The sequence below is a fragment of the Acanthochromis polyacanthus genome, chromosome 7, assembly GCF_021347895.1.
Source record: "Acanthochromis polyacanthus isolate Apoly-LR-REF ecotype Palm Island chromosome 7, KAUST_Apoly_ChrSc, whole genome shotgun sequence".
Lineage (NCBI taxonomy): Eukaryota > Metazoa > Chordata > Actinopteri > Pomacentridae > Acanthochromis > Acanthochromis polyacanthus.
Genome location: NC_067119.1, coordinates 29,179,395 through 29,204,808, shown reverse-complemented (window position 1 = coordinate 29,204,808; position 25,414 = coordinate 29,179,395). Strand labels below are relative to the sequence as shown.

The 25,414-nt window shown below is 41.6% G+C and overlaps 1 protein-coding gene across 1 annotated transcript in view; it reads left to right on the top strand.

Moving 5' to 3' along the window:
* The window catches only part of cabin1 (calcineurin binding protein 1), a 42,483-nt gene extending 17,069 nt beyond the window's left edge, over nucleotides 1-25,414 (top strand). Inside the window, 8 exon segments of the mRNA XM_051950443.1 lie at nucleotides 6,984-7,147; nucleotides 7,231-7,327; nucleotides 7,430-8,113; nucleotides 11,185-11,259; nucleotides 14,903-15,161; nucleotides 20,659-20,817; nucleotides 23,101-23,300; nucleotides 23,396-25,414. Coding sequence (XP_051806403.1) covers nucleotides 6,984-7,147; nucleotides 7,231-7,327; nucleotides 7,430-8,113; nucleotides 11,185-11,259; nucleotides 14,903-15,161; nucleotides 20,659-20,817; nucleotides 23,101-23,300; nucleotides 23,396-23,539 — 1,782 coding nt within the window. The 3' untranslated portion in view covers nucleotides 23,540-25,414.

Here is a 25,414-nt window from a genome sequence, read left to right as displayed (position 1 = left end):
TAACACTTACAATAGTTGAAATCTCATCAACTTTTTAACAAAAATAAATATAAACAAATCGTTTTACTTGACCAACTGTTGTTGATGTTTCTTTAAGTGACGGTAAAGGCCAGTATTGTCCAAAGAATGGGCTCGGTGATGAAAATTAAGGAGTGCCTACATAAATGTGGTATAAATTGTGAATTGTAATCTTATTGACTGCATTATTGTTAGCAATATCTCAAATGATTCTGAAGTACAGCTTTAATTGCAGTCTAATTAACTTTAATCTCAGATCTGCAGAACAGCAAAGCTGGTAGTTCCTGTATGTCTGAAAATACACACGGCTTGTTTGTTTCCCTTCAGATAATATTTTAATATTAACTTTAAAAGACAGAGTGGTGCTGGGACATGTCTGTAGTTATGGATACCGGGTATGACATATGCAGTAGCTCTCACAAAGAGTATGTTCCTAAAATCATTGTTGACTGATATATTTGTTAAATGGTCTATACTAAATGCTTTGTGTTTCTCTTTTGGCCATTTACATGCACAGTCACACATAACAGTGGCAGAGCTTACCCACCACCACTTAGGGCAGTGGTTCTCAACTCTGTTCCTCAGGACCCCATGTCCTGCATGTTTTAGATGCTTCCCTGCTCCAACACACCTGACTCAAATGATCAGCTCGTCATCAGGGTTCTGCAGAGGCTTGATAACGAGCCTAATCATTTGAATCAGGTGTGTTGGAGCAGGGAAGCATCTAAAACATGCAGGACATGGGGTCCTGAGGAACAGGGTTGAGAACCATTGACTTAGGGTGTAGTATTTTGTCCAGTGACACTTTGTCAGATTATGTAATATCAAAAGAATATACAAAATACCTGCTTTACTTTAACACAGATGCACTAATAATATTTGAATGTCTGTCGCCCTGTTACTATGAAAGTAAACGTGGCACGTAGCTGCATGGCAACAACTAATGCAGACTCCCAGAGGAAGAACCTCTGAGGCACTGAAGCATGTCCTGACATTGGGGACTAATGATTTGAGAGTGATAGGCATACTACCATTAGGTTTACCATCTTCACGCATATTATTCAGATGATTCAATTGGATGTACAAAAATAAGCCCATATATGGATCACTAGATTCAAGTGCTACTATAATTGGAATCACACAGTAGGAGATTGTTGAATTGTCTCCCTCTCTGAATTATGAGGCCTCTGTTGGATTCCAGTGAAGGCGATTACTGTCTGAATCCGTCGTCTGTTCTGTGTGTCAGCTTATTTACCTCCTTTCACTAGAGGCAGATATTATGTCTTTTCATTGTGTGCAGAAATTGCATTACTTTTTGATTTGTTCCTTGTAAGATTTGTCAAAACCTGAATGTTCTCAGTCTTGTTACAGAGCATGTCAGGCGAGAATGTCACATCGAGTCAGCATCTTATATCATTCAGTTGTCAGTCATGTTTTGGCAGTGCACATTATTTAGGATATAGGTGATTCTGTGGACTGTCGAGACAAATGCTGACTGCGGAAAGTTTCTGGTAACAGACTGTAGAAGTGATGTGGGCCAGGTTTGAGCTGGTGGAGAGCTCCGCAGCGCTCTGGCTCCCACTAGGTTCTCGCAGAGCCCCTTCTGGAGGCAAACCTGCCACACTGGCATACCAACTGTTGGAGCTTTACTGTTCAGCTTGAACCAAGCCCTCCGTCTCTACCATAGGACAATGTAAACCGTTCTAAATATGAACCTGATTGCCTGGAGTCTACGAGTTCAGGGCAGTTATTACATTTTCTGGAACCCTCCACGTTCCCTTATTTGAACCGTTCATATTGCTTGCTTTATGAGAGCCCTTTTCAAGTATTTTTTTTTTTTTAGCTGTAGATGGCTTGGAAAGCATTGTTTAGTTTTTTCCAGTTTGAAATGAATTTGAACCAGGAGCCTTCATGTCAGCTTCTTTAACCTTTACCTTTAGGCAAGTCAGTCTCAGCTGACATCCAACAGCTGGATGTGAGTTTGACTAATCGCTGGCTGTCAGTGTTTCATATTTATCTTGTACGTGTTCAAGTGATCTCTTCAGTGACAGAATGATCACACGAGAGCATGAGAGCTGCCACTGTCTGACACAGAACGTTGATCGCATCAAGCATGTGGCACGATATATGGCACCTAGGTGACAAAGAGACTTGACTCTCAGCTGAGCATGCACCTCATTGAGCCTGTTTGTGAATACTAAGTCCCCTAATGTAGGTCATGATGCCCTACTTTTCCTTTTGCTTTGGCGGAGGTTACATTAACTGGGGCCTGCATAAAGTAACCTACATACTGCTGTAAAGAAATGATCCAGATGAGGTTGTGCATGATTTCTAGGAAGACCAGTTCACTTTTACACCAGTAATAACCTTACTATAGTTAATGAGTTAATAATAAATTAAAATGAAGATCATGCACAATAGATTAAGTCTAGGTTGTTATTTTCAGAGCCACAGATGTTTGGCACATAATTAATATTGCATTTTGCCAAGGCTCTGTACAGTCTGCCGTATAGTGATACATTATTGATACTCAGACATCTGTATTGTGATACTTCATGCTGTGATACTGAGGCCGAAGTGTTTCCTCCTTTGACTGTAGTCATCTGGGCTCTGAACTCTAAGACAGACGTTTAAATGATGTCATGTATGTTTTGTAATCCCGTGTACATGGACTCTGGAAGGCTCAGACTTTGCTGCTCTGCTTGCTACTTTGTTTCAGCTGCCTGTAGTAAAACTAAAAATACTTCAGTATGTATCATCTTGTTGAAAAAATTTAGGCACATATTGTCAGCTGTAACTATGTGTGCAACATGGACCTTGGAAACTGCTGGAAAGTGCAGCATCACCTTGTGTTGTAGTTATGTCATCATTACATTCGAGTTATTTTGGTGGAATTATTGTAATACGGTTCCCGGTCCTTGTAGCAGAATATCAAGGCTGAATCTAATGACACTAGGTATAATGGTGCTGTTATAGCAGGGCCTCTAGCAGCTGAAGACTGTTGAGTAGTCGTGAGGAGTCCCTGCGTGTTCGCTCAGGCATGGTGTTACCTCCTCCTCCTCTCTTCGACACACCACCACACACATCTTGCTTACATATTCTTCCACCCACTCGCACGTTCACTCTCTACGAAGTGCCAAAGAAAATGGATGTCATTGTTGCTGCATTTCAGGCAAATCTACTCTGGTCTCGTTACTCATCAGAGAACATGTTGTGAACTTGGACTGTCCTTTCAGAATGAGCACTCGTGTTTGATTGAACTGCTCGCATGTAACTTTTCTTATAGGTTGGCCTCATTGTCTTGTTATATTAGGTTAACATAGTCTTCTGGGGAACAGTTACACTTGTATTACTTGCCCTGGTTTGATGTATGACTCAAACATTTGTGTGTTCAGCTGTGCAGTATGCTGTAGGTGGAGCCTCACTCAGGAGAACCTTGTTTTTTTCTTCGAGGAGGAGTATTGGTCCAATGAATACATGTTGTAGAAGTTGATATTTGGATTTGCTTGTTGGGTTAAACTGTGGCTGCCAGTACGTTTTCCATTGCCTTCTTCCACTTTGCAACTGGTTGAGCTTCAAATTTTTCAGCAGTTTTTTTTCCTCACACTCAACAGGAAGCGGGAAAAACAAGGTGTGTTTGTTTAGTATGTTTTTGGTGGCCAGCTGGAGAGACACGACCAGAGTTGAAAGAGAGGAAAAGAAGGAGGTGAGGCTCTTGACAGTGCTGCTGGCTGACTGAGGAAATGTGTGTGTATGCAATACAGTCTTTCAAGCTGCACTGTTCTTCACCCTGTGTTTTTTGTGGCAAATGGAGGCTTCCCTTATACAAGCCTTGAGTCTTTTACCTTATGTTTTGTGGTTCTTTTTCACTATTGGTCTGTCATCCTCCTGATACATCGCATCATACTGATGAGGTAGCACCGAATTCATTTTTCAGCCAGTTTATGTTCTCTTGTTCTTTTCCTGTTGCTCCGTCTTCAGGGTGATCACGCTCTACCCCTCCCCCTGGCTCTTTTTCGCTCTACTCATCTCCTCTCTCTGTTGCACTCGTTCTGTTTCCTCATTACTCTCTCTCACTCCTCTGTTTGTGTGTGTATTGTGTGGGTGTGCACTAATGGGCGGGAGTTTCTCCACCGGCCCCCGATTGGCTGGCAAAGGCCTGCGAGGATTGGCTGGGCGCTGTGTATAGTGAGAGAGACGTGAGGAGAGGAGGGGGGAAGAACTCAAGCAAGCTGGGGTCAGGGGAGAGCGGAGATGGAGTGCGTGGGTGTTTTTGTTTTGAGATGGCAGGGTTTGAAATCAGGAGAGGAACGAGTCAGCTTGTCTGTCAGTGGCATACTGAGCTTATAGGCCCTGACTCCAGCGCTGTTTCTCCTCTTGCCAAGGCAGCTGCCATTCTCTTTTTCTATTCCCGTTCTGCCATGTGCAGCTGTGCTTCCCTCTTTTCCTCTCCTGCAGCTCTCACTGCCCTAGCACCCAAATGCAGCACACCCCTTGCTCTCTGAGCGTGAGCCTCTTTCAGGGTGGAGGTGCTGCTGGTGCTGCTACCGCCAGCAGGAAACTGTCCAAAAGAATACTAGCACAGGCGCCGTGGAGTAGCTTTCTTTGGTGATGGTGAGTGGATTTCTCTAGTTCCTTTGGACTTTTATGAAATCAACGCTAATTTATGTTTGTAAGAGCTGTACTTAGTGGTCTATTTTAGTCTGTGGTACTCCTGTAGAAACAAATCTGTAAGAATATCCATATTTAAGTACTCCTCCAGAGAGTCTAGTTTTGTTAGATTTCTGCATGTAGGAACGCTAAAGTAGAGAAGAATGTAGGAAGATGTAAACTGCACCAGCCACCTGCCAAATGCTCATAACACAAGTAGGTAATCGGATATGGTGAAATTGTAGTTACCGTAAGAAGCAGTAGTGAGTTTTAATGTGTTTTGTAGCAACCAGCAGTTTGTGCAACTTTCCTGTTGTTTCCTGTTTCCTGTCATTGACGGCATGTTACGGCATGAGTAGAAGTAGGTATGACAACACGTCAAGGATTTTCTTCCAAATGTTGTTCAGCAGCAGCCAACATTTTGTTTTGGTTTTCACACAGGGAACCCCCTGTTGTTCAGCCTCTTCACCTTTTTCTGCTGCTGTTTGTAATACTTGTAATACTGGCTTTATGAACTTGCATGCCCCCTGTCTATTTGTTCTCCTTATCCTCTACAAGTAATCCAAGAAACTGGTTTGAATGTAAAGAATAGTTTGAAGACGATCAGATTCCTTTGCACTGAAGAATACTCACTGTATTTTCCTTTTATCAGTCCTTGTTTTCTTTGCATCTCAGTGTCTGGTTCTTGCTTCACGTGTTGACCACAACTGTGCCAAAGCTTCAGATATCAAGCAGTGGTCATATTTTCTGTCACAAAAAAGGGGGGAAAAAAGATGCTTAAAATTATTGCAGTTAAAGTCTTACAAATCTGCTTTAGCTGTTGTGCTACAGCGTAATCTGTGTAAAGCCATGGCTCTGCTTCCCTAAACAGATTTACTGTGGTTGGATGGTTCTCTGATGAAGAACAACTCTCCTCCATTAGAGATGTTTTTCTAAGTGAGCAGACCCCACCCCCTCATCATACTTGTCCTGCTCCTGTTGGAGGCTTTTCGTAATCTGTGCATTGAAAGGTTAAAACCTTCCCAAGCCCTTCCTGATTGCATCATATAATAGTAAATCTTCTCATTTCCACCCAAGCATCGGAGCCCTATTCTTGTTCAGATTTTTTTTTTTTTTTTTTTTGTCAGCCACTGGATCTGAGCTGGGTTCATTCCTTTGATTTAAATCTAATCCTTATTGGCACTACTGAAACCATTCATAAGGGCAATGTAAACACCTGTTTATGACCAGACATTTAGCAACCTGTATGAGTAATTACAGAAATTGCATGCTTGATTTAAAGGAAGGAAAACTTTAAAACACAACATATGTTGTCTTAGATGAGTTTCTAATTTTCATTTTACATGAACAATGAGACTCTCTCAGTTAGGAGGCTGTAACTCCATCCTTCGGAATTTGCTTTGTTTTGATAGGTTTGTTTTGCCTGCTTTGTTCCTCTCCAGTGGCTCTGAAAATGTCATCTGACGATCTTGAGCTATCTGTCAGGAGGAGCACCGCCCTCAGTGTGCCTCCAGCAGCTGATAGAGCCATCTCATTTGTTTTGTTCCACCCTGATATGGTCATCTTTGTTTAGTCTCGCACACATTTTCTGAGTCCATGGCTGTACTCTGTGCCGTGTGCTTTATGACTGTGTGCCGCCTAGGCCACCATCTGCGCTCGCATCAGTAGCTTCGGAGTGCAGAACCTCGCCTCGGTTTACCTGCTGAGAGGACATGTGCTCACTGAAAAGGTGGACTCCACCATCAAAAAAACACCTCATCACGCTTTCTGCACGGAGGGCAGTGTTTGTTGGCAGCTAGTCTGCAGGTCTGTTACATGGTTTGGACAGAACTGAACACTAATGAGGCTGCCTGTCATGTGTACCCAGAGAGAAAGCTCCCCCTCCTTCCCACCTCCTACATGGCCAGCTCGTCCTGCAGCCTTTCCATCTCCTCATTAGGGCTTTCTTCTTTGAATGCCGTGTGTTTCACTCACATTAATTCCTCTACTTTCTTTCCTTTCAGTTTTTCCATGTCTCCCTGTTAATTGTTTCCATGTGCCATAGACTCCACAGGCATTTGAAAACCTAGAGTAGCAGCAGAGAGCAGTCAGAGAGACATAAACTTTCAGAATGTCACAAATTAGCCTGTTGTGATGTTGACCAGTTACATGTAGGTACCTCCTCCTTTTTTGAACGATATAACTGCTGCTGTTACTTATGGTAATATTGATGACAGGATTGATAGTAATAATAGCAACAGAAGATTAATAATGTTTGGAGCAGAATAAATCTAAAGTCTTGATTCCACTGTTTTTGGTTGTCCTTGTCCCTCCAGGGCATCTGGCGTATTCCAGTAGATGAGATTGATCGCCCAGGAAGTTTTGCATCTCATATGAACCGATCCATTGTCCTCTTACTGGAGGTGCTGTCTCAGCTTAAGGATCACGATACTCTGCTGAAAGTCTCTTTCATGCTGCAGAGAACCCCTGATCAGGGAAAGTAAGGACTGACTGTATGATGCTACTCTTACTGTTATGTATTATGTATTTGTTTCATAACATCTCGCCTCTTCTTCCATGAAGGAAGTATTTGCGGGATGTTGATCGCCAGGTTTTGGCCAAGAGAGCATTTTTCCTAACTGTAAAAGTCCTGGAGGACAATCTGAACAGTCTCACAGGGGTAAGGAGGCACAAACCAACACTAACAGCTGATAGCCACTCAGTGTTTTACGTGTCTGGCATGCACCCACTGCGTGTTTTGACAGGTTCTGTTCTCTTTCAGGTGTCTGAGCAGCTTCACAAAGCTCCTGCGACCTCCATGGGGGAAATGACCACAACGGACACATCCAACAGGCCCAGTTCAGAGGACAGCAAGCATGGAGTGCCTAAGAAGCCCGGGCTCACAGAGGGAGCCTGTGCCGCCGAAACAGGGCCCAGGGAAGCCTCTCAGGCACAACTCACCCCACCACTGCCATCCACAGATAAAGTGATTAAGGTTCAGGAGAGCTGCCCTGGGAAGGTGGAGACTACTGGGAATGAGGGGAACAAATCAGGGCCAGAGGAACCCATGGAACTGGAGTCTGCCCACTGGAGAAAGCCCTCTAATACAACAGATTCTCAGGGCAACCAAACAGAGGCTGAGACCTCCCTGATTGGTATGGAGCCCCAACAGAAAGTCACAGACAGCAGCCGGACACCAGAGCTTTCTCTAGAGGAGCTAAGTATCAGTTCCAGACAGCAGCAGCTTCAAGCCTCAGCACCCAAGGTCACCGTGGCAGCCAGCGGCACTGATCAGGGCTTACTACGAAAGCCAAACAGGAAGAGGAAACTTCTAGAGGATGTGGAGTCTGGAAAAACCCTACTGCTCGATGCATACAGAGTGTGGCAGCAGGGCCAGAAAGTCATGACCTATGACCTGGGACGCATTGAGAAGATCATGTCAGAGACTTACATGCTCATCAAACAGGTAAACCTCTTCTAGATGCACCACACCAGATCCCTCTAATGTGCACACACAGATAACTTTATACACACTGCTAGGATTTTTTTTTCCCCCCTTCATTTTGCTAAGTCATGCATGCTTGATAAAAGCCCTCCTAAAATATTTGGGCTTGGGAAACCCCTCTGCTAACTGAATTAGTAACGCAACGCCCTGTGTAGAATAGGGACTTTCCCTCTTTCAGTTTTCAAGCACTGCGACGAGTTCAGCTCAATGTGTGGTTTTGTTTTTACTCTCAGAAAGCCAAATTTAACTTCTGTGACTGATCTTTTTGGTGTTACTCCTGAAACAGTGCTTCCTCTAAATGTAGCCTTTGCTGGTTATTTTTAAGATGAGCTGAGCTTTTTTTTTTTTCTATTCCATTTCAAGCAGGTGAGGAGCTGTAGTGGATTAATCATTTTAGCTTTATTGTTTTTGATTAAACTCATCAAATTCATCAGTGCGTTCCTGCAATTTATAAATAAAACTGAGATTGCACTTTGATTCAAGGACTGAATTGTTTTCTAGCATCTGAGTCAACCAGATTGTTTTCCCAATAGGGCTGGGTATCGATTCAAATTTCAAGAATCGATTCGATTCCAATTCTTGAGATTCAGAATCGATTATTTCGAGTCTGTAGCGCGTTTGAGATGAGGCTCCAATCCTCATCGATGTAGTGTGCTGTCACACTCATGTAAGATTCCGTAGTCATGGACGTCCACGTGTCACTTGTAATGGCCAATCTCTCAGCTGACTGCAGCTTGCTTTTCACCCCTTCTTTTACTACGTCGTACATGTTTGGGATAACTTGTTCAGCCATGCGTTTTCGTGTCACCATAACAGTGCGGTTCACATACCTTGATGAGCCGCCTGAAGCCCGGGTTTTCAACAACAGAATACGGGACCATGGCACTGCAAATAAAGCCCGCTATCGCCTCAGTTATTTTGTTAGCGCGTGGAGAGCTAGCTGGTAGTTGTAGAGCTTCCTTAAGTTTTTTTGTTGCGGTCCGGCGGCCTTGGACATGATGTCTTGGTGGTGTCGCTGCATGTGGTTCCTGAGGTTGGTTGTGTTCCGTAAAACTTTACCTCCATCTGGCATATCTTGCAAATGGTTTTGCTCTTGTCAAGCTCCTTTCTCGAATCGTCGTTCCTAAACCCGAAAAAATTCCAGATATCCGCTTTGAGCGACTCTGGCCTTCTCAAATCCAGAGTTTGGCTAACTGCACAGCTACCGCCCGACGCCATGTTGTTAAGAGAACTCGCAGTATCTTCTCACCGCGCCTGCTCGAGTCACGTTACTAGTGGGGTTAAAGTTCACCCAGGAAAAAATAAATGTAAAAATATATGTGTGTATAAAAATCGATCTTTTGACGTGCGAATCGATTTTTTTGAAATTTAAATGAGAATTGATTTAAAATCGGCGAATCGATTTTTTTCAACCCAGCACTATTTCCCAAACAAAAACTATTGGTAATAATGGCAGTAGATCTAATGGAAATGTGTGGCAGTGCAGAGCCATCACAGAGACAAATGCTTTTAATTTCAAGATTATTAAAAGTTAGCATGTCAGTCTGCTAAGTAGTATGTATTACTGGTTTTAGTCATTCATGTGAGCCTGTAGTTATCGTAGAAGCATGTAGAGCTGCTGCATGTGAAATTAAAAAAAAAAAAAAAAAAAAGTTGTAGATGCAAGTTAAGTTGGCATGGCTGGCTTCAGCAGTTCTTTTTGTTTGTTTGTTTGTTTTTCTCCCCTGCGCTCTTTAAGACACAGCCAAGGGAGGTTTTCTTGGATACAGCCATATAAGAAGGTAGCCAGAACCAGCCACAACATGTTTCCTGTCACCAAATGAGTTATGCAGTTAAAATGCCTGGACATTTTTTCAGCAGCATTCTGTGATTGTTCACCTGTTTGCACAAACTGCAGATGCAGATGTTCTGTGGTTTTATGGTCTGCTGCAGTGCACAGCTGCTCATATTCGTGTTTATGTCGTCAGTGCTGTTGCATATTGCAGTCAGATATTTTTCTTTTTTTTTCATCTCACTCTTCAGATGCTTAAACGAAGACCCACTAAATCATTTCCTGCCATCAGAGTGTTTGACAAATGAAGAATAAATGCTTATCAGTGTTACCCATAAAGAGGCTCTGCTGCCCATCATCATGTGAGCAGCTCTCTATGTCTCACAGGCCAGAGCATTGCTATCAAAGACTGCCTGTTAATGACAGTGTAGCAGTTCCTCTGTATCTGGAAAGACTTCCTCCAGGCCCTGTATAAAGTTTTTCCATCTCCAACTTGTTAGCAGATAAACTTCTATTATGGGATATTGATGTCACACAGTGCCAAAAGGTGACTTAAATCCAAAATATGAATGGTTTTATTCATAGAAATTTCCCTCAATCTAATAATAAACATCTCGTGATTCTGATAAGTCCTCACTGACAAATGTGTGTGTTGTTTCACAAGGAATGTTTGCAGGAAGTTAGACATGAAAGCAGACGGCTGTCCTCTGTGAGGTGCCGAAGCTTGACTCGGTGTGTTTAACAACTGGGATCATTTGAAAATTTGAATGAGGATGCTGTAAAATCCCTCCCTTTGGGGGTCCCTGAACCGCTGCAAACAGGCTGCTGCAGGGAACATGGCAGTAATCGTGTTCACACAGCTGTTAAGTGTGCAGTGTTGTGCTGTAGTAGCTAAGCTTGCCAACTCCCACACATCCAGCAGCTGAACTGGGCCTTAATGTGGGCCTTTCTTTACTTGTAATGATCAGAGTACAGGAGCTCACCAGAAGCCCTACTGGCCCTGATCCAGATTTTGATTTGCTTGTTGTTGGTATGGCATTGGTGCTTAGGGCATAATTAACATGACATGTATTCAGGACAGGACACCTCAGGAGTATGCTGAATTTGCATTAGTACATTCCCTGTCTGGTGTTTCATGAGGTGATGATGCTGCCTTGAAAGTAAAAAAAAACTGACATGGGGTAATTTGAATATGAGCGTCTGTAGATGCAGCGTGTTGTTCGGCCCTAATGTCCTTGTTCTGTCTGTTGTCTTGTCCCAGGTTGACGAGGATGTAGCTCTGGACCAAGCTGTGAAGTTCTGCCAGATACAGCTGGCTGCTTCTGCCCAAAGACAGGTACGTTTTTGTAACTCGGCATGTTCATCTGCCATCTTTCTGCTCTTCACCTCTACACTTTGTCTTCCCAGTGTATCATAGCACCGTCATGTTACTTTACATGAACTACACATTCATGTACTTCTGTGTTTGTCTGTTCTGTGCCAAATACTTCCTCCCTCATGTCATGTGGTTGCCGTGTAAAGTAAAAACACTGATGATGTAAGGTGTTATTCAAAACAAATTCATGACAGCAGGATGTGGGCAGGATTTTAGTGACTTTATTTAGCATTTCAAGATAAGAAAACATGGCTCCATGAAATTATTTTATTGATGGCTTATAATGTTTAATAAGCTGCAACCATCTGGGCTTTAGTCCAACATTCTCCTTAACATTTATTAAAGTCTTTTGCTTTACCCGCCAAGCTAAGATCATCTTTCTGTGTTGTCCCGGTGTGCTATACTCCTCAGCAACAAATTTAAGGATTAATATTCTGTGTTTTATGTGGAGGTAAACATGCAGCATCTGTAGTAAAATGTGCTAAACTCATGACTAACTTGGTAATTCCCAGACTTCAACTCTTTCCTGCTCCTGCCTGCCAGTACTAAATATAGCCCGAAGCGTGGTGTGAATGCTGCCTGTTGTCCCCTCAGCCTCACTCGGTAGTTGCCAAACTTGTCATCGTTTCCAGCTTAGCATTGGTATGCATGCTGCTTATTTGCAAAAACAATGTGCATTTTGTTCAAGGTAAAGTGGCAGAAGCAGCAGATCAGTAAATGGGACACAGAGAAAGTGGAATAAATACTAAATATAAATGTTAGCCAGCTAAATATTAGCAATCTTTCTCCAGAGTCGCATTTAAATACATATATGTAATTGTAGTAAATGAAATGGATTAAACTAATGCTAAAACTACTGCTATCTCAGCTTTGTTTTTTTTTTCCTAGTCCTCATATTCCTTATCAAATCATTAGTTGCTTTGCCTCATTCTGTATCGGTGTCTCCCCCTTCCTCTCATCCCTCCTCCTACCCACACAGTCATCAAGGGTCTGTCTGCCCACATCCTGTTGTCACGGTGATGTTCTCTGAACCTCAGGCTCATGAGAAGTAGTTGTGGGCAAAATAAATCTGCTTTCCCAGTTCAGCGAGCACGGTATCTTATTTTCTGCATGATTCTGTCTGTCGTCGCCGTAGTTCATGATGGGTCTCTTCTTTCATTTGTCTAATTTTCACGCAACGCTTCACGTAGACAAAACGGTGACACAGAGCTACAAGACATGTTTCTGAAATGTGTAAAAGCCTGGCTGATACTAAAATCGTATTTTACTGGAACGGTGGGCACTTTGGACATCAGATTTTTTTACATTTACCTGTGCAAGCCTTCGTGTTGGCTTACTGTTTGCTCTCGATGCCACCATATATTTTGAATAATTTAATTACAGACTAAATTGTATTCATCATCAATGCGAGCTCTGAAAAACAAAAATATATTGCAGTAGTTTGGGTTGCAGCAGACTGACCTCAAATATATCAAAATCAAAAATGACTTTGATTTGAATATTTATTTTCTTTTGATTCTGATCATTTCTTGTTGAAAACTCGGACTTAAATTGTCATATCACTTTCAGATCCTAAGTGTCATTGCTATTGTAATTGTGAGGCATGCATGGCATGTGGTCTTGCTGAGTTGTTTGCTCTTATGATAATTAGCCAGCATGTAGTGTTTTAGTGTTCTTGTGTGCCTAAGATGTGGGTGAGATCGGGTGTTTCTCCATAAAAGCTCATTCTGTAGTCTTATGTAACTGCTGTTAATGTGTAATTACTGTACCACCAGCTCATTTCGTGGTTTGCATTTGGTTCCACTTGTATGTAGCTCAGATCTCAGCTTGAAGACGTGAAATATTCTTGCCTGCTTCTTACAGATTCACACATTTCCTTCAAGCCCCCACAAGTGCAGAGAGATCTGCCCCTATAGTGCTGAGCCGGAGAATCGGCTGTGTTGTGTTGAGCTCTGCGTATTGTTTGGTGCCCTATCAGGAGGAATGTGTGTATCTTACCGTCACACAATGAGTGTTTGGTACGCTCATAATCTCTTTGGTCTTTAGCCTCATCTGTACATTGTGTAGATGGTTTAGCAGCAACCAGCTTTCCAGTCTCACATGTTGTATTTCAACAGATATGGAAGAATGTTGAGGTTTTACTTATCAACAAATATGAGTGTTTGCTTCCCAAAGGAGCTGAGTGTTACTCCCTGTCAGGCAAGCAATTTAATTAAAATGTTTTGTCGGCCGCTCTTTCAATTGTGTTTGAAAGATGACCAAACCTGTACACCTCGTCTACGGCTGCTTTAATCTGATTTAAAGCCCAATCTCGATAATTGCAAAGAACCGTTTCCCATTGTTGAGCCTCTCTGTGGCTGACACTCGTACCGCACAGCAACACTTGAGGAACCCACGTCCTGCTCACATGCTATGTGCTGCAGTTTTCTCAGGTACAGTGTTTTTGCAATGCGTACAGTCCGGCTGACTTGTTGGCGTCGTCGATGATGTTTAATTCATGAGATATGAATCATCAAAGCTCGCCGTGGAGCTGCTGCATGCTTGAAGCTGCTGTGCCGCCCCACGTTGGGCTGAAGGATCTGTTGCTGTCTGAGGTTTTGGAAAGCTGCTCTGTTTGTTTGAATTGTCCGTGCTCCGCTGTGTGAATCCCATGGGGAGCTTCATCACATGCAGCTGTGATTCAGAGCACAATTTGACTTCAACTCCCAGCAGACAGCCGGAGAAAAATAGTGTGAGAGCTCTGTTATTGCCAAATAATTTTGTGCTAACATAGTGCATCTGTCAAAGCCTGCTCGGTTTGACGGTATGTGCTGTGGCCCTGAGCGGCGCCTCCAGGGTTTTGAATTCTTGACAAACGGCAGTTTATTTAATTGTCCAATTTACCTCTGACATCGAAATGCTCTGTGGCAAATGTGAAATCATATTTACCGTCTACCATGCCTGCATAATCAGTGCAGCACAATTCTGTATGAATATAAAATTCATTTTTCTCGAGCTTTGTTAAATCTGGCTCGAGTTCATACACAAGGCCGAGGCTCTGATGTATGAACTCGTTCAGAAAGGCTTGGAAAGACCAGTTTTTATAGAACTTTTCATCCATTTTGAATTGAAAACTAGAGAAGGTGTATTCATTTCTTTTAACCATGCTCCTCTGTGTTGCCATGACAGCGGCTGTGGGAGCAGGGCGGCTGTTGTCACAGGTTGTTTGTGCAGCTCTTGTGTTTGTAAGTGGTCCTCAAAAGGACACCCAGGAAAGTGGCTCAGAGAGATGTAGTGTGTTGTAGAGCCGAGCTCCTCGCCAGCACCCAACACACAGTCCTGCAAGCAAGTGCTGTGAACTCCTGAGGGACAACATCGCAGCTCTGTAGAGGATATCATTGCTGCTTATGTGAATGAGCCGAGCCTGAAGTTGCTGATGTGTGTTGTTTGAAAAGTGCAGTGGTGTCAGCTGTGGCTCGTTCTGATTCTCCGGCACCGAGCCTCGCACCAGGGGAAGAGGATGTACAGTTCTCAGGAATCTACCGGAGCGGCAGATAATTAGCGCTGCAGATCGACCCCCGAGGTCAGGGACGCCTCCTCATGACTCTTCCTCTGTCTCCAACAGTCTGCAGGCGATGCCCCGACCACGCCTAAATACACCAAGGAGCACCGAGACCTCTTCTTCCCCACCTCCCTGCCAACGCCCGTCCTCCTCAGCCACTCCACCTGCCACCCGCTTTCCAACCCGGACGGCCAACCCAAAGCAGCATACGAGCCCCTGAGCAAGCTGTCCAGACCTCAGACCTCAGGCTTCCACGACCAGCCACAGCACAGGAGAGCAGCCAGCCACTCTGCTGCAGCCATGGCCTTCCTACCACACACAGGTACAGTGGCTGCTACATGCTTCTTTAGAGACGTTGGAATGAAATGAACAAGCGTGTTTAGAAATGTTTTCACAGCCTCTGGGGTTGCAATGATTTTGGAAACTCAGTGCTCATTTGTTAAATTTGTACTGCTGCCTAAGTGGAGCTTTGCAGCTGAGTTTATCAAGATCCAAATGTGTTTTAGTGAGTGCGACCAGCAGGGGGCGCCTGTGGACTTCCACAGATCTGTTACATAACAGCAGACCCTGGCCTGGTTATATTGTGCCTTTTGGGTTTTGTCAGTCCCCCAACAAGAGTTTTTGAATTCAGTATCCTCCAGATTGTGACTCTCGTTCTGCCTACATGAGCTTCTGGAGGGGTTTGGCATAATCACGGCTGATCTCATAGGAATATTCAATTTATCTCAAGTTTAATATCTAAAGATCCAACTCCTTAACCCTGTGTTCTCACCATAAATTCTCCTGATAGTCTAAGTGGAGATAAGGAAAATATCTATCAAGCACATGAATAACTATGTGCTTGACAGTGTTCTCTTCTTGATGTCTTGCGTTTCTGTCTTATTAGATTTCATTATTATTATTTTGTTTCAATAGGCATTTGAGGACAGTCCTATTGTTGAGGTAGCTTTCATTTCTTTTGGTGCCAGATAAGTACCCAGTAAGTGGAGCTATTCCATCCAGATGGCTCTTCAATTTTTGCCCATTTTCAACTAATTCTCAAGGGTTTGTTTTTTTTCTTTACTGCAGTCTCTGAAAACTAATTTTACTTCTTGGATATATGTTGATGTCTTGCACTTAACAACATGGACACGTTGGTTCCTTTTGAGATATAAGACTCAAAGAAATGTTATCTAATAAGGACGTAACTGAAAATCTACCTTAAATCAAGCAGAACCTTTAGTCTTTCCCTGCAAAGATGAGCTGTCCAGATTTTTTTCCCACACATGTCGAGTAGACGTGGCTGTTGCCAAATGACTTGGCTCTTACTCATTGTTTTTGAAAATTTGGAGCACATACACACATGTGAAAGAAGTATTTTCACATACATGAATGAAAATCGGTGAGAGGAGTGTAAACCCAGGACAGGTCACCAGTCAGTCACAGCACAGAGGACTGTTCACGCTCGCATTCACACCTAAAGGCAGTTTAAACCTAATACCTGATTGTGTTTGGTGTGTGGGAGGAAACTGCAGCACCCAGAGGAAGCCCACACAGGCGCAGGGGGAGTTTCACACTAAAAGGTCCAAAACAAAATATAATGAAGTAACAATTGTGTTTCACATCACCTCCAGCAACAATGCTAATAAGGGAACACTTTACTAATGAACAGACAAAGGGTCAATACGGATTCATTGATATTATTGTCTGCTTGTGCCGCGTAGGGCTGGCGTTGCAATATACAGGACTTTACAATAATTCTGAGATTTGGATAGATAGATATTGATATCTTGTTTTCAATACACATATGTTCATATTGTATTGTGGTGTCGCTAACATAAAAACAGCTTACAACACTGTTATGGTTACAGACTCTCTTCAGTATAGAATAGATAACTTTCTTGTCTTTTCCAAACAAAACCCCAAATTCATCTTTTGTCACGGCTGTATCTGAAAGTTTAAAAACCACACTCAAACACTGAAAGCACCCTCACACATTAAAAACACAGTACAATAAATAAGAACAAGTAAGGCATATAAAATGACTAAAAACAAAAGCTTTGCTACCTTACACTTGTGTGGTGACAAAAAGACAAACACACAGTCAACGTCTAGATTAATTGAACTAATAGCATTTATTTTCAAATGTTGTGATAATATTGTTATGGGTCTCAGTCAGGGGCACATTAGGACCGATGTGATTATAAAATCTCATGCACTGTATGTAGTTTAACACAACTGTTGTCTTGCTACCTGTCAAAGTCACTTTAAATCTCTTGAAATAACTTCAAACTTCGGTGCGTCTAAATGTGTAAATGCTGTATGTTCACTTTTGATACAATCACTATTTCCGTAGATTTTAAAATTAGAAGTGTTTTTTTTATAATATTGTGCAGTAAGTTTTTCAGAGTGTATACTAACCTTTAATGTTACTAAAACATTTTGTCTTCTTGTTATTTCTGTTGTATGCAAGCTGCTGAACACTTGAATTTCCCTCGGGATTAATAAAGTATCTATCTAGCTTTTGCAACAATAATCGTTTTGTAAAAGTCTGACATCGTGACAGGAGTCGTGGCAGGTAACAACTTCATATTTTAGTTTTGACTTTGAAACATTTCTTATATTTAGATTCTCTCTCCTCTCGGCAAACAATACAGTACAGATATAATTATTATGTTAAACTACTGTATTAATTCCTTTGGATTTATTTTTTTACTTTATTAAATTTCATTTGGACATATTAAACTAAATCTGTTTAAAGACAATTTGGAGTTAGAAACTCAACTAACTCAGGAATAATCAACAAGCTGTCGGGGATCTCTGTGATACTCGTCTTGTTTTGTCCTTAATTTAAAAGTAACAATGGCGCTTGACAACCACTGTCTGTTTTAACACCTGCTATGCTGACACACAAGTTCAGCTGGACTCCTGTAACAAGCAGTAACCTGCCAGCTTTATGCCAACAACACGACTAAAGACACATTGCGCTGATATTGCACGTATTTTTTCCACCGTTACTCACCGATTACATCAATGAATCCACTTTAGTGAAAATGTCCGTTGCCAGCAGCTGCTCGTTGTGGGTTTGAGTGGATCTATTACGGTTTCCTGTGTGCTCGCATGCAAACACATTTGCATACACAGACACACTCACACAGGTTAGCTTCCAATGTGTGTTATGTAATGGCTGCCTAGGCAACACTAGAAGAAAAGTCTGAAAGAGTATTAGATCATATTTATTTTCATATTTGTGTCTGTCTGAGCTGCAGGCGAAGTTTTTGCCGTCAGTTCTAATGCAGTTATTATTACAAATACTTGTTGAAGCTCGGCTTTGAAGTCCGCATCAAATGGAAAATGTCAGTAACTTGTCAGTTATTGTTTGTCAAAAGGATGAACATTTAAAAAAAAACTGACCTAGAAACAGTCAGTTCTTCGTTTGTTTTAATTTGTTTCACAGTGAAACTTGCTTAAAATCCCAATCAATAACACATTACTGTGCAGCCTGAACATCTCATTACCGAAGGAAAACTCATTTCATCAAGAAAGTGAGGAGATGTGTGAATTATGCTTTATTTAAGACAAGCTTGGTAAACCTTTTTTCATGTTCATCAGCTCTGAGATTCACTGGTTTCAGGGTTCTCACCAGGATTTTTTTTTTTACAGCGTAACGGCAGGTCCTCCTGTGCGCACACGCGCATGTGCAATAGCCTTCATTAAATCTCGCGAGCGGCCGACCCAGATGTCAGCCAATGAGCGTTACGCAGATGCTCCAAATGCTCATGATTTAGGTCACTATACAACATACATGGCATCACGGAAACAACCGAGACATGCTAATTGTAACCCCGAGATTGGAAGCGACTCTTAATTTTAGACGGGAACGGGTCAATCGACAGGAAAGTACGGCTGAGGTGGGAAGACATAAATTAACCTAGATAGGCACCCAGTCGATAAAAACAAACACACATGACGTTATCTGTCAAAATAACTGTAGCGGCCCTAATCCCAGCGTAATCTTTTAAACTGATAGCGTAACGGCCCGTTGCGCTGAAATGCGCTGGCGAGAACCCTGGGTTTGTTATTGCTATATAAGCTAAGTCAACTTCAACACGCAAAGTTGTTTCCCATACAAGTTCTTGTTTTCTTTGCCCGATAAAACTAAGCAATAGAAGCACAACAAATGTGCAGTGAGATGAAGAAAGCATGCAGGACGTGTAGAAGAAATGTCACCGCAATATGCTTTATAAGCACACAAAATGTCACAAATCCACAAAAATCGACAAAGAAGGAATCGGGATAAAACAGCGGTGTCCAAATCATTTCAGTTCAGAGACCAAATTCAGACCAGTTTGATCTTAAGTGGGCCGGACAGTAAAATCACAGCATAATGACCTACAAATAACCACAACTCCAAAGTTTTTCTTTGTTTTTTGTGCAACAATGTATGTTCTGAAAATGTTCATATTTAAGGAATTATGTTTATACAAAACATCATGAACAACCTGAAATTTCTTAAGAAAATAAGTTCAATTTCATCAACATTATGCTTCAGTTTATCAGCGTTTTACTTTATGACCAAAACAACAAAAATCAGACAAAAAAGATGAAAAACGACACAAAATATTACAAAAATTAGACACAAAATGACAACATGAGACAAACGACAGGCAGCAAGACAGAGTCAAAAATTAGAAAGCAACAAAAAATGAACAAACGACAAAAATGAGACAAAAAATGACAGATGAGAAACAAAGCAACAAAAACTTGAGACAATTGAAAAAAGTCAGACAAAAACAAGACAAAACATGACAAAAATGAGACACAAAATGACAAAAGAACAATCTAATATTTTACTTTATGATCAAAACAACTTGTCATGGTCTAGAAATTATTTTAGATTTATAGTTTTACAAAGTTAAAATCTGCAGTTAATGTCTTCTCTGCGATTTTTATACTTTATAAAGTCGTCCCACGGGCCGGATTGGACCGTCTGGTGGGCCGGTTTTGGCCCACGGACCACATGTTTGACATCCCTGGGATAAAAAAACATAAAAACCTCCAAACTGTGAGTGTGTGTATATAAATGTGTGTTGTCATTTATGAGAGAGTGCACTCATACTGAAGCACATTTGTGTTCATTCAACCCCTTATGAGAGACGCTGATTCCATGATGCGTTTTTGTGCACATTTTGAAGAATAAAGTGAAGAGGAGTTACTGTGCAAACAGCCGGCAGAAGGAACCACCTTTCACTAACATTTCACTCACAAGACTGATCAGCTGTTTCCACTTCTTACATCGTCTTCATCACAGAAACCTGTCAAATGCCAGCTGATATGAAAGAATATTTACAACTCTTCTGTTTGAAAACAATTCCTGAAGTCTTCTCTCCGTTTTTCTCTCGAGTTTTCATAGTTTTTTCTTGTCCTTTAGCATTTTTACACAGCCTGATTTATTCACTCCAAAGCTGTGAATAGAAACAAACCTACTTCACATTTACTGTGTTTTTTTTGTGTGTGTGTGTGTTTATTTCAAAAGTTTGTTTCCAATTTGCATTTCAGTTACATGAAAACACGGCTGTGGTCAGATGTGATCAGTAGAGGTAGTTTGGTTTGATTCATCTGATTGATTTTTAGCCTGTATTTGGAGTTGATGACAGAAGCAGCAGCTGTTCTGTAGCTGAGTAAATGAGAGCTAAATTCTCTTTTTTCTTCTTGGGGAAGTGATCTAATGAAATTTCTACTTCTGTTATTTGTAAAGAATTGCATCGCTGCTCCTGTGAAGTTGCAGATTGTTTTCGGGATCTGACTTGATAACTAACTTGTATTGTTTGTGTCCACAGAGGAGCGGGAGGAGCCTTCAGAGGGACTCCTGTACCGACAGCAGGAGTCTCACCTTTGTCAGCAGATGAAACTCGCCTCAGTGTCCCAGGGGCAAGAATCAACAGCTGGCTGGTTTCAGGAGGAAACGGCCACATGTAGCAGCACACAACTTTGCCCAGGTGAGAGCGAGACAGGAAACCGTCACAACAGGATGTCTGAGGAGCTGAATATAAAATGAACCTCGACAGACTTCAGCTTGTTTTATGCTTGCCGTGTCCACGAGGTCTGTGTGGCTCCGTGTGGACAAATTACGTTATTTTAGGAGCCACAACTAAAATAATACAACATGTTTCTTGTATAAGGAGAATGAAAGGAAAGCAAAGCTTCAACATGTTTGAAAAGGTGTGGGAAGAAGTTTAAACTTATTTAATCTCACCCCTAAATTCATTCATTTATTCCACTCAGTTTCATGAAAAATATTCAATGAAAAACAAATTCACCACCAATAATTTAGCTTAGGCAAAAACTTCAATGCTATACATCAGTTAATCAGTTGCCGATCAATACTACTAGTGGTCATTATGTTCATCTTCACTGCACCTTCCAAAAATGTTTTGTTTGTATTTATATTTAAACTGGATGATGTTTGAACCATGTTTCAGTTCTAGCTAAAGTTCGTTCCACCATACATCATTTATTGTAGGACTAAAAATGTTCATTGTTCTTTTTTGATACCCTAAAATTTAATTCATGGTGTGAAATTAAAACTAACTGCTTAAATGCAACTAATCGGTAAAATGTAATGGTGTAAACCATAGATATATACAAACACTAGATGTCTCAAGACGGAGTCTGCGGCGTCGTCACTTGGCGGCCATCTTAGGACAGGGGACTGCTCTGGCGCACTGTACTGTAGTCAATGGTAAGGTGGATGATTTCCTCACTTTAACACTCACAACTCGCTCAATTCTTGATTGATTTACGAACGGTTTAGTTTATTACAAACCTTATTAACGTGGCTATGATTCAGGCTCAATTCCGAAATCGCAGCTTTTCGTTTTGAAAAATGCGGCATAGTTGTGTGTCTTTTCTGCCTGGCTACTCACATTGAAGATGGTGTTACTCACAATCTGATTTTCAATTATTAGGTTTTCCTGAGACCAACGTTTTTTGAGAACCGAATCTTTAGGCGAAATTACATTCTTTGTGGTTGTGGTTGTATTTATTTGCTTGTTAAGAGACTTTGATTGAGACCTTAGACTTATTGTTTGTATACATCTATGCCTGGATTAGTTAGCCTGCAGCTGAAATGCATTGTGGGTAATGTAGACACCAGGTTCATGAAAAGAAAAGACAACATCTCTGTTTGTTGTGCATTGATTTTGGTTGAGCTTTGTTTTTATCTGTGCATTAGAAAGCTGATAGTAATAAAGAAGTGCAATGCTAAATAATAAAATTACATTTACATCCATTTATGATGAAAAAGATGATATCTGTGTTCATTATTATATGAATTCAATGGTTTTAATTATTCTTATGTAAGCAGTAAAAGAAGTACATCTCTGACGTTTATAACAAACCAAGCTGTTCTAAAATCGGTTGAAAATTGAGCAATCTACAGTGATTTTAAAATCCATGCTCCATTGACTTTAATGTTATGAGTGATCGAACAGCCCTGTCCCAAGATGGCTGCCATGTGGCGACGTCGCTCCCCATAGGCTGACAGCGCTCATGAGCCATCTAGTGTTTGTATATATCTATGGTGTAAACAATGGCAAACTTCTTCTACTCTAGTTTAGTACCAGAGTAGACTAGGTAGACGTGTGTTTGCGGTACACTGCCCCCTGCAGTTTGGGAGAAGACACCGCATGGAGTATAAAGCCCCACATGTTCTCTCAAAATTGACCCATTTTAAAGTTTGAAAATGCGGGAAAAAGATCTATTTTCACCGTGAAGCTTCTGATGTCCACATTTTCAAGATTCTTGGGAAATCTTTGAACTTTTCTTGGTGGGAAAAAAAGAAATGTTAAAAATGTTTCTTAAGAACATTCACATTTAATATCAACCAAAATCCAGTGAAATTCTGGATTTTGGTTGATTTTTATGTCAATGTTCTTAAGAGAATATTAGAAGTTTTACTGATATATGTGATCACTTTAGACATTTTTACAATTTTTTGGAAGATTTTTACTAATTTTTTGAAAATATTTACTAGAATTTTCTTGCCAAATTTAGGGATTTTTTAAAATAAATCTTTTAAGGGAAACTTTTAAGGAATTATTAGAATTTTCTTGCTTAAGGTTTTGCAAATTTTCAGAAATTTGGGGAATTTTTTGCTGAATTTTTAAAAAAAAATTTTGCAGACAAGGAAACAATATTTTTTTGGTGCACATAAATGAGGACAAGCGGAGGGTTAATATGTCTTCTAATATTTAGAACTCTTCTCTCATTCTGTCTCTCAGACCAGCAGTATGCCAGCAGCGACCAGTCGAAGCTTCCAGACCCCAGCCGAATCCGCTCCCGCGTCCCGCCCAACATGCCAAAGCTTTTCATCCCTTCCACCGTCACCAAGTTCCCACCAGAGATCACGGTAACACCTCCCACACCCACACTTCTCTCCCCCAAAGGCAGCATCTCAGAGGAAACTAAACAAAGGCTTAAGGTATGCACTCTGCCTCTGAATATGTACACAACCACCACACACGCACACAGCCGTCTAACTCTCAACAGTGGCCCCTGCTGTCTGCTCCCACACAGAACGTCATCCTGTCGTCCCAGTCTGCAGCCACAGTCAAGAAGGACACCCTGAGTCAGCCGGCGCTGGAGGTTCAGGAGACCTCCAGCCAGGAGTCGTCTCTGGAGAGCGAGTCGGATGAAGAGGACGACTACATGGACATCTGAGCCTCTGAATGCTCAAACTGAGCTTCAGTCACATCTTGGCCTAACTCCGCCAAACCCTGCATTCCCCCGTCTTAAAAAAGGAATGGTTCAGGCCATCGCAGCTGTCTGTGTTGATGCGGTTGTTTCTTCACGTGCATTGCAAACAGAAAACAAATGCCGTATTCTCATGATGATGGTGTTTCTGACAGACGATGATGGCTTCAGTCTCACAGCATGTCTGTAATGTGCCATTTATGCATTTCACACATCAGCTTATTGAGCTCTCCTGCACCCACTGGACCCGGCAGAACAAAGACTCCGAGCCTTTAAAGCCAGCCGGTCGCCTGTTTATGCATCTTTTTGTACGTCGTGTGCTAACCGTATCTCCAAGCCGCAGCTAAACGCTCACCCATCTGAGGTGCCTCAGTCTGGATCTACGCTCAGCAGCATGCACCCGCTGCCCTCCACTTCAGCAGTTTACTTTAGCATGAGACTTTCATCTCCACAACGCGCTGCATCGGTACATGACGTATTTCTATGAACACAAAGGTGACGTGAGGACAGTCGAGGTTCGTCTGTGGAGCCGCACAGCCTCACAACCTGTAGCAGATTGGAAATGTTTACACTTAACGTTCGGGGTGTTTTTCAGTTTGCACTTAACTTTGTGCTATTTTTGTACTCACTGTAATTCTTGTTCTATTTTGTCCTCTCTATATTTTTCTTTTCTTTCGCGTGCATTTGTAGCTAAGAGGAACAGTTCTTACCAGGAAGACGTCCTGTCACCAGCACTGATGTGAATGAAACGGAAAGAGGTTTTTAGTTCTTACAAATCAGCTTTTGTACATATCACAATCCAAATATCTTTCCAATCCGTTTGGCTTTAGTGGGCTCAGCATGAAGCTGGAGAAGCGAGTGCATGTGTGAGGGGGTCGCTTCATTTCCAGTCAACTCAGGAAACGACTCGACGCTGCCAGACGCTGGTCTTTCCTGGTTTCAGTGGATTTGAAATGCGTACTGAGGAGGACTTTCTAATACAGATGCCTTTCCTTTGAAACACACTTCTAGCTTAACTCAGAGGAAGACAGCCGAATGTTTTTTACAGATTGTTTTCTATAAAAGATATCAAAGAAAGATATTTACTGATTATGTTTCTTGAAAGCTGTAGAAAAATAATTTTTAAAAAAGGGCACAAATGAATAATTGTAAACTACCACCCTTGTTAAAAAAAAGATTTTCTATTTTAGTTCATTGTGTTTTTTTGGTGTAAGATAGTTTTGTATTGATCTTCTGGGAATGTACCACAGCTAAAGAGGTGAGCAGGGTGAAGACTTTAGCTCGGCCCGGCCCCTGGTGCAGACTGCTGGAGTGGAACTGTTCTCTGTGTCTGGACTGAATGCATTATAGATGTCAAACCAAAAATATATTTCAGAAACACATATGTGAGGTGTGATTCTTGCGTCGCATAGATGATGGTTTTGTTTGTAGATCTCGGTCCTTCTGGGTCTTGTGGACGCATAAATGAGGTTCCAGATTGGTTACAGCAGCTGTTCCTGCCATAACTATTGGTTCATTATAACACCTGTGGACGCATAATGACAGGTGATCGACTGAAAACTACTTTTTCTATCATTACTTGTTGATGTTACGAAGCAAAAGAAAAACACACCTACAGCGTGCTTATACAGTCTCATAACAACACACAAAATGCTTCATTTTTGTCACTCCCCAGAGAGAATAAAAACATTCTTCTACTTTTTTCCACTTATTATGAACTAGAGAGGCTCAATGCGTCATTCATCAGCAGATGAAGCCTCAGCGTCGGCCCAAAGTGAACACTGACACAGATTTATGGTTTGGTTTGAAAATGCTAAATGGAAATAAATATGGTGCATTTTA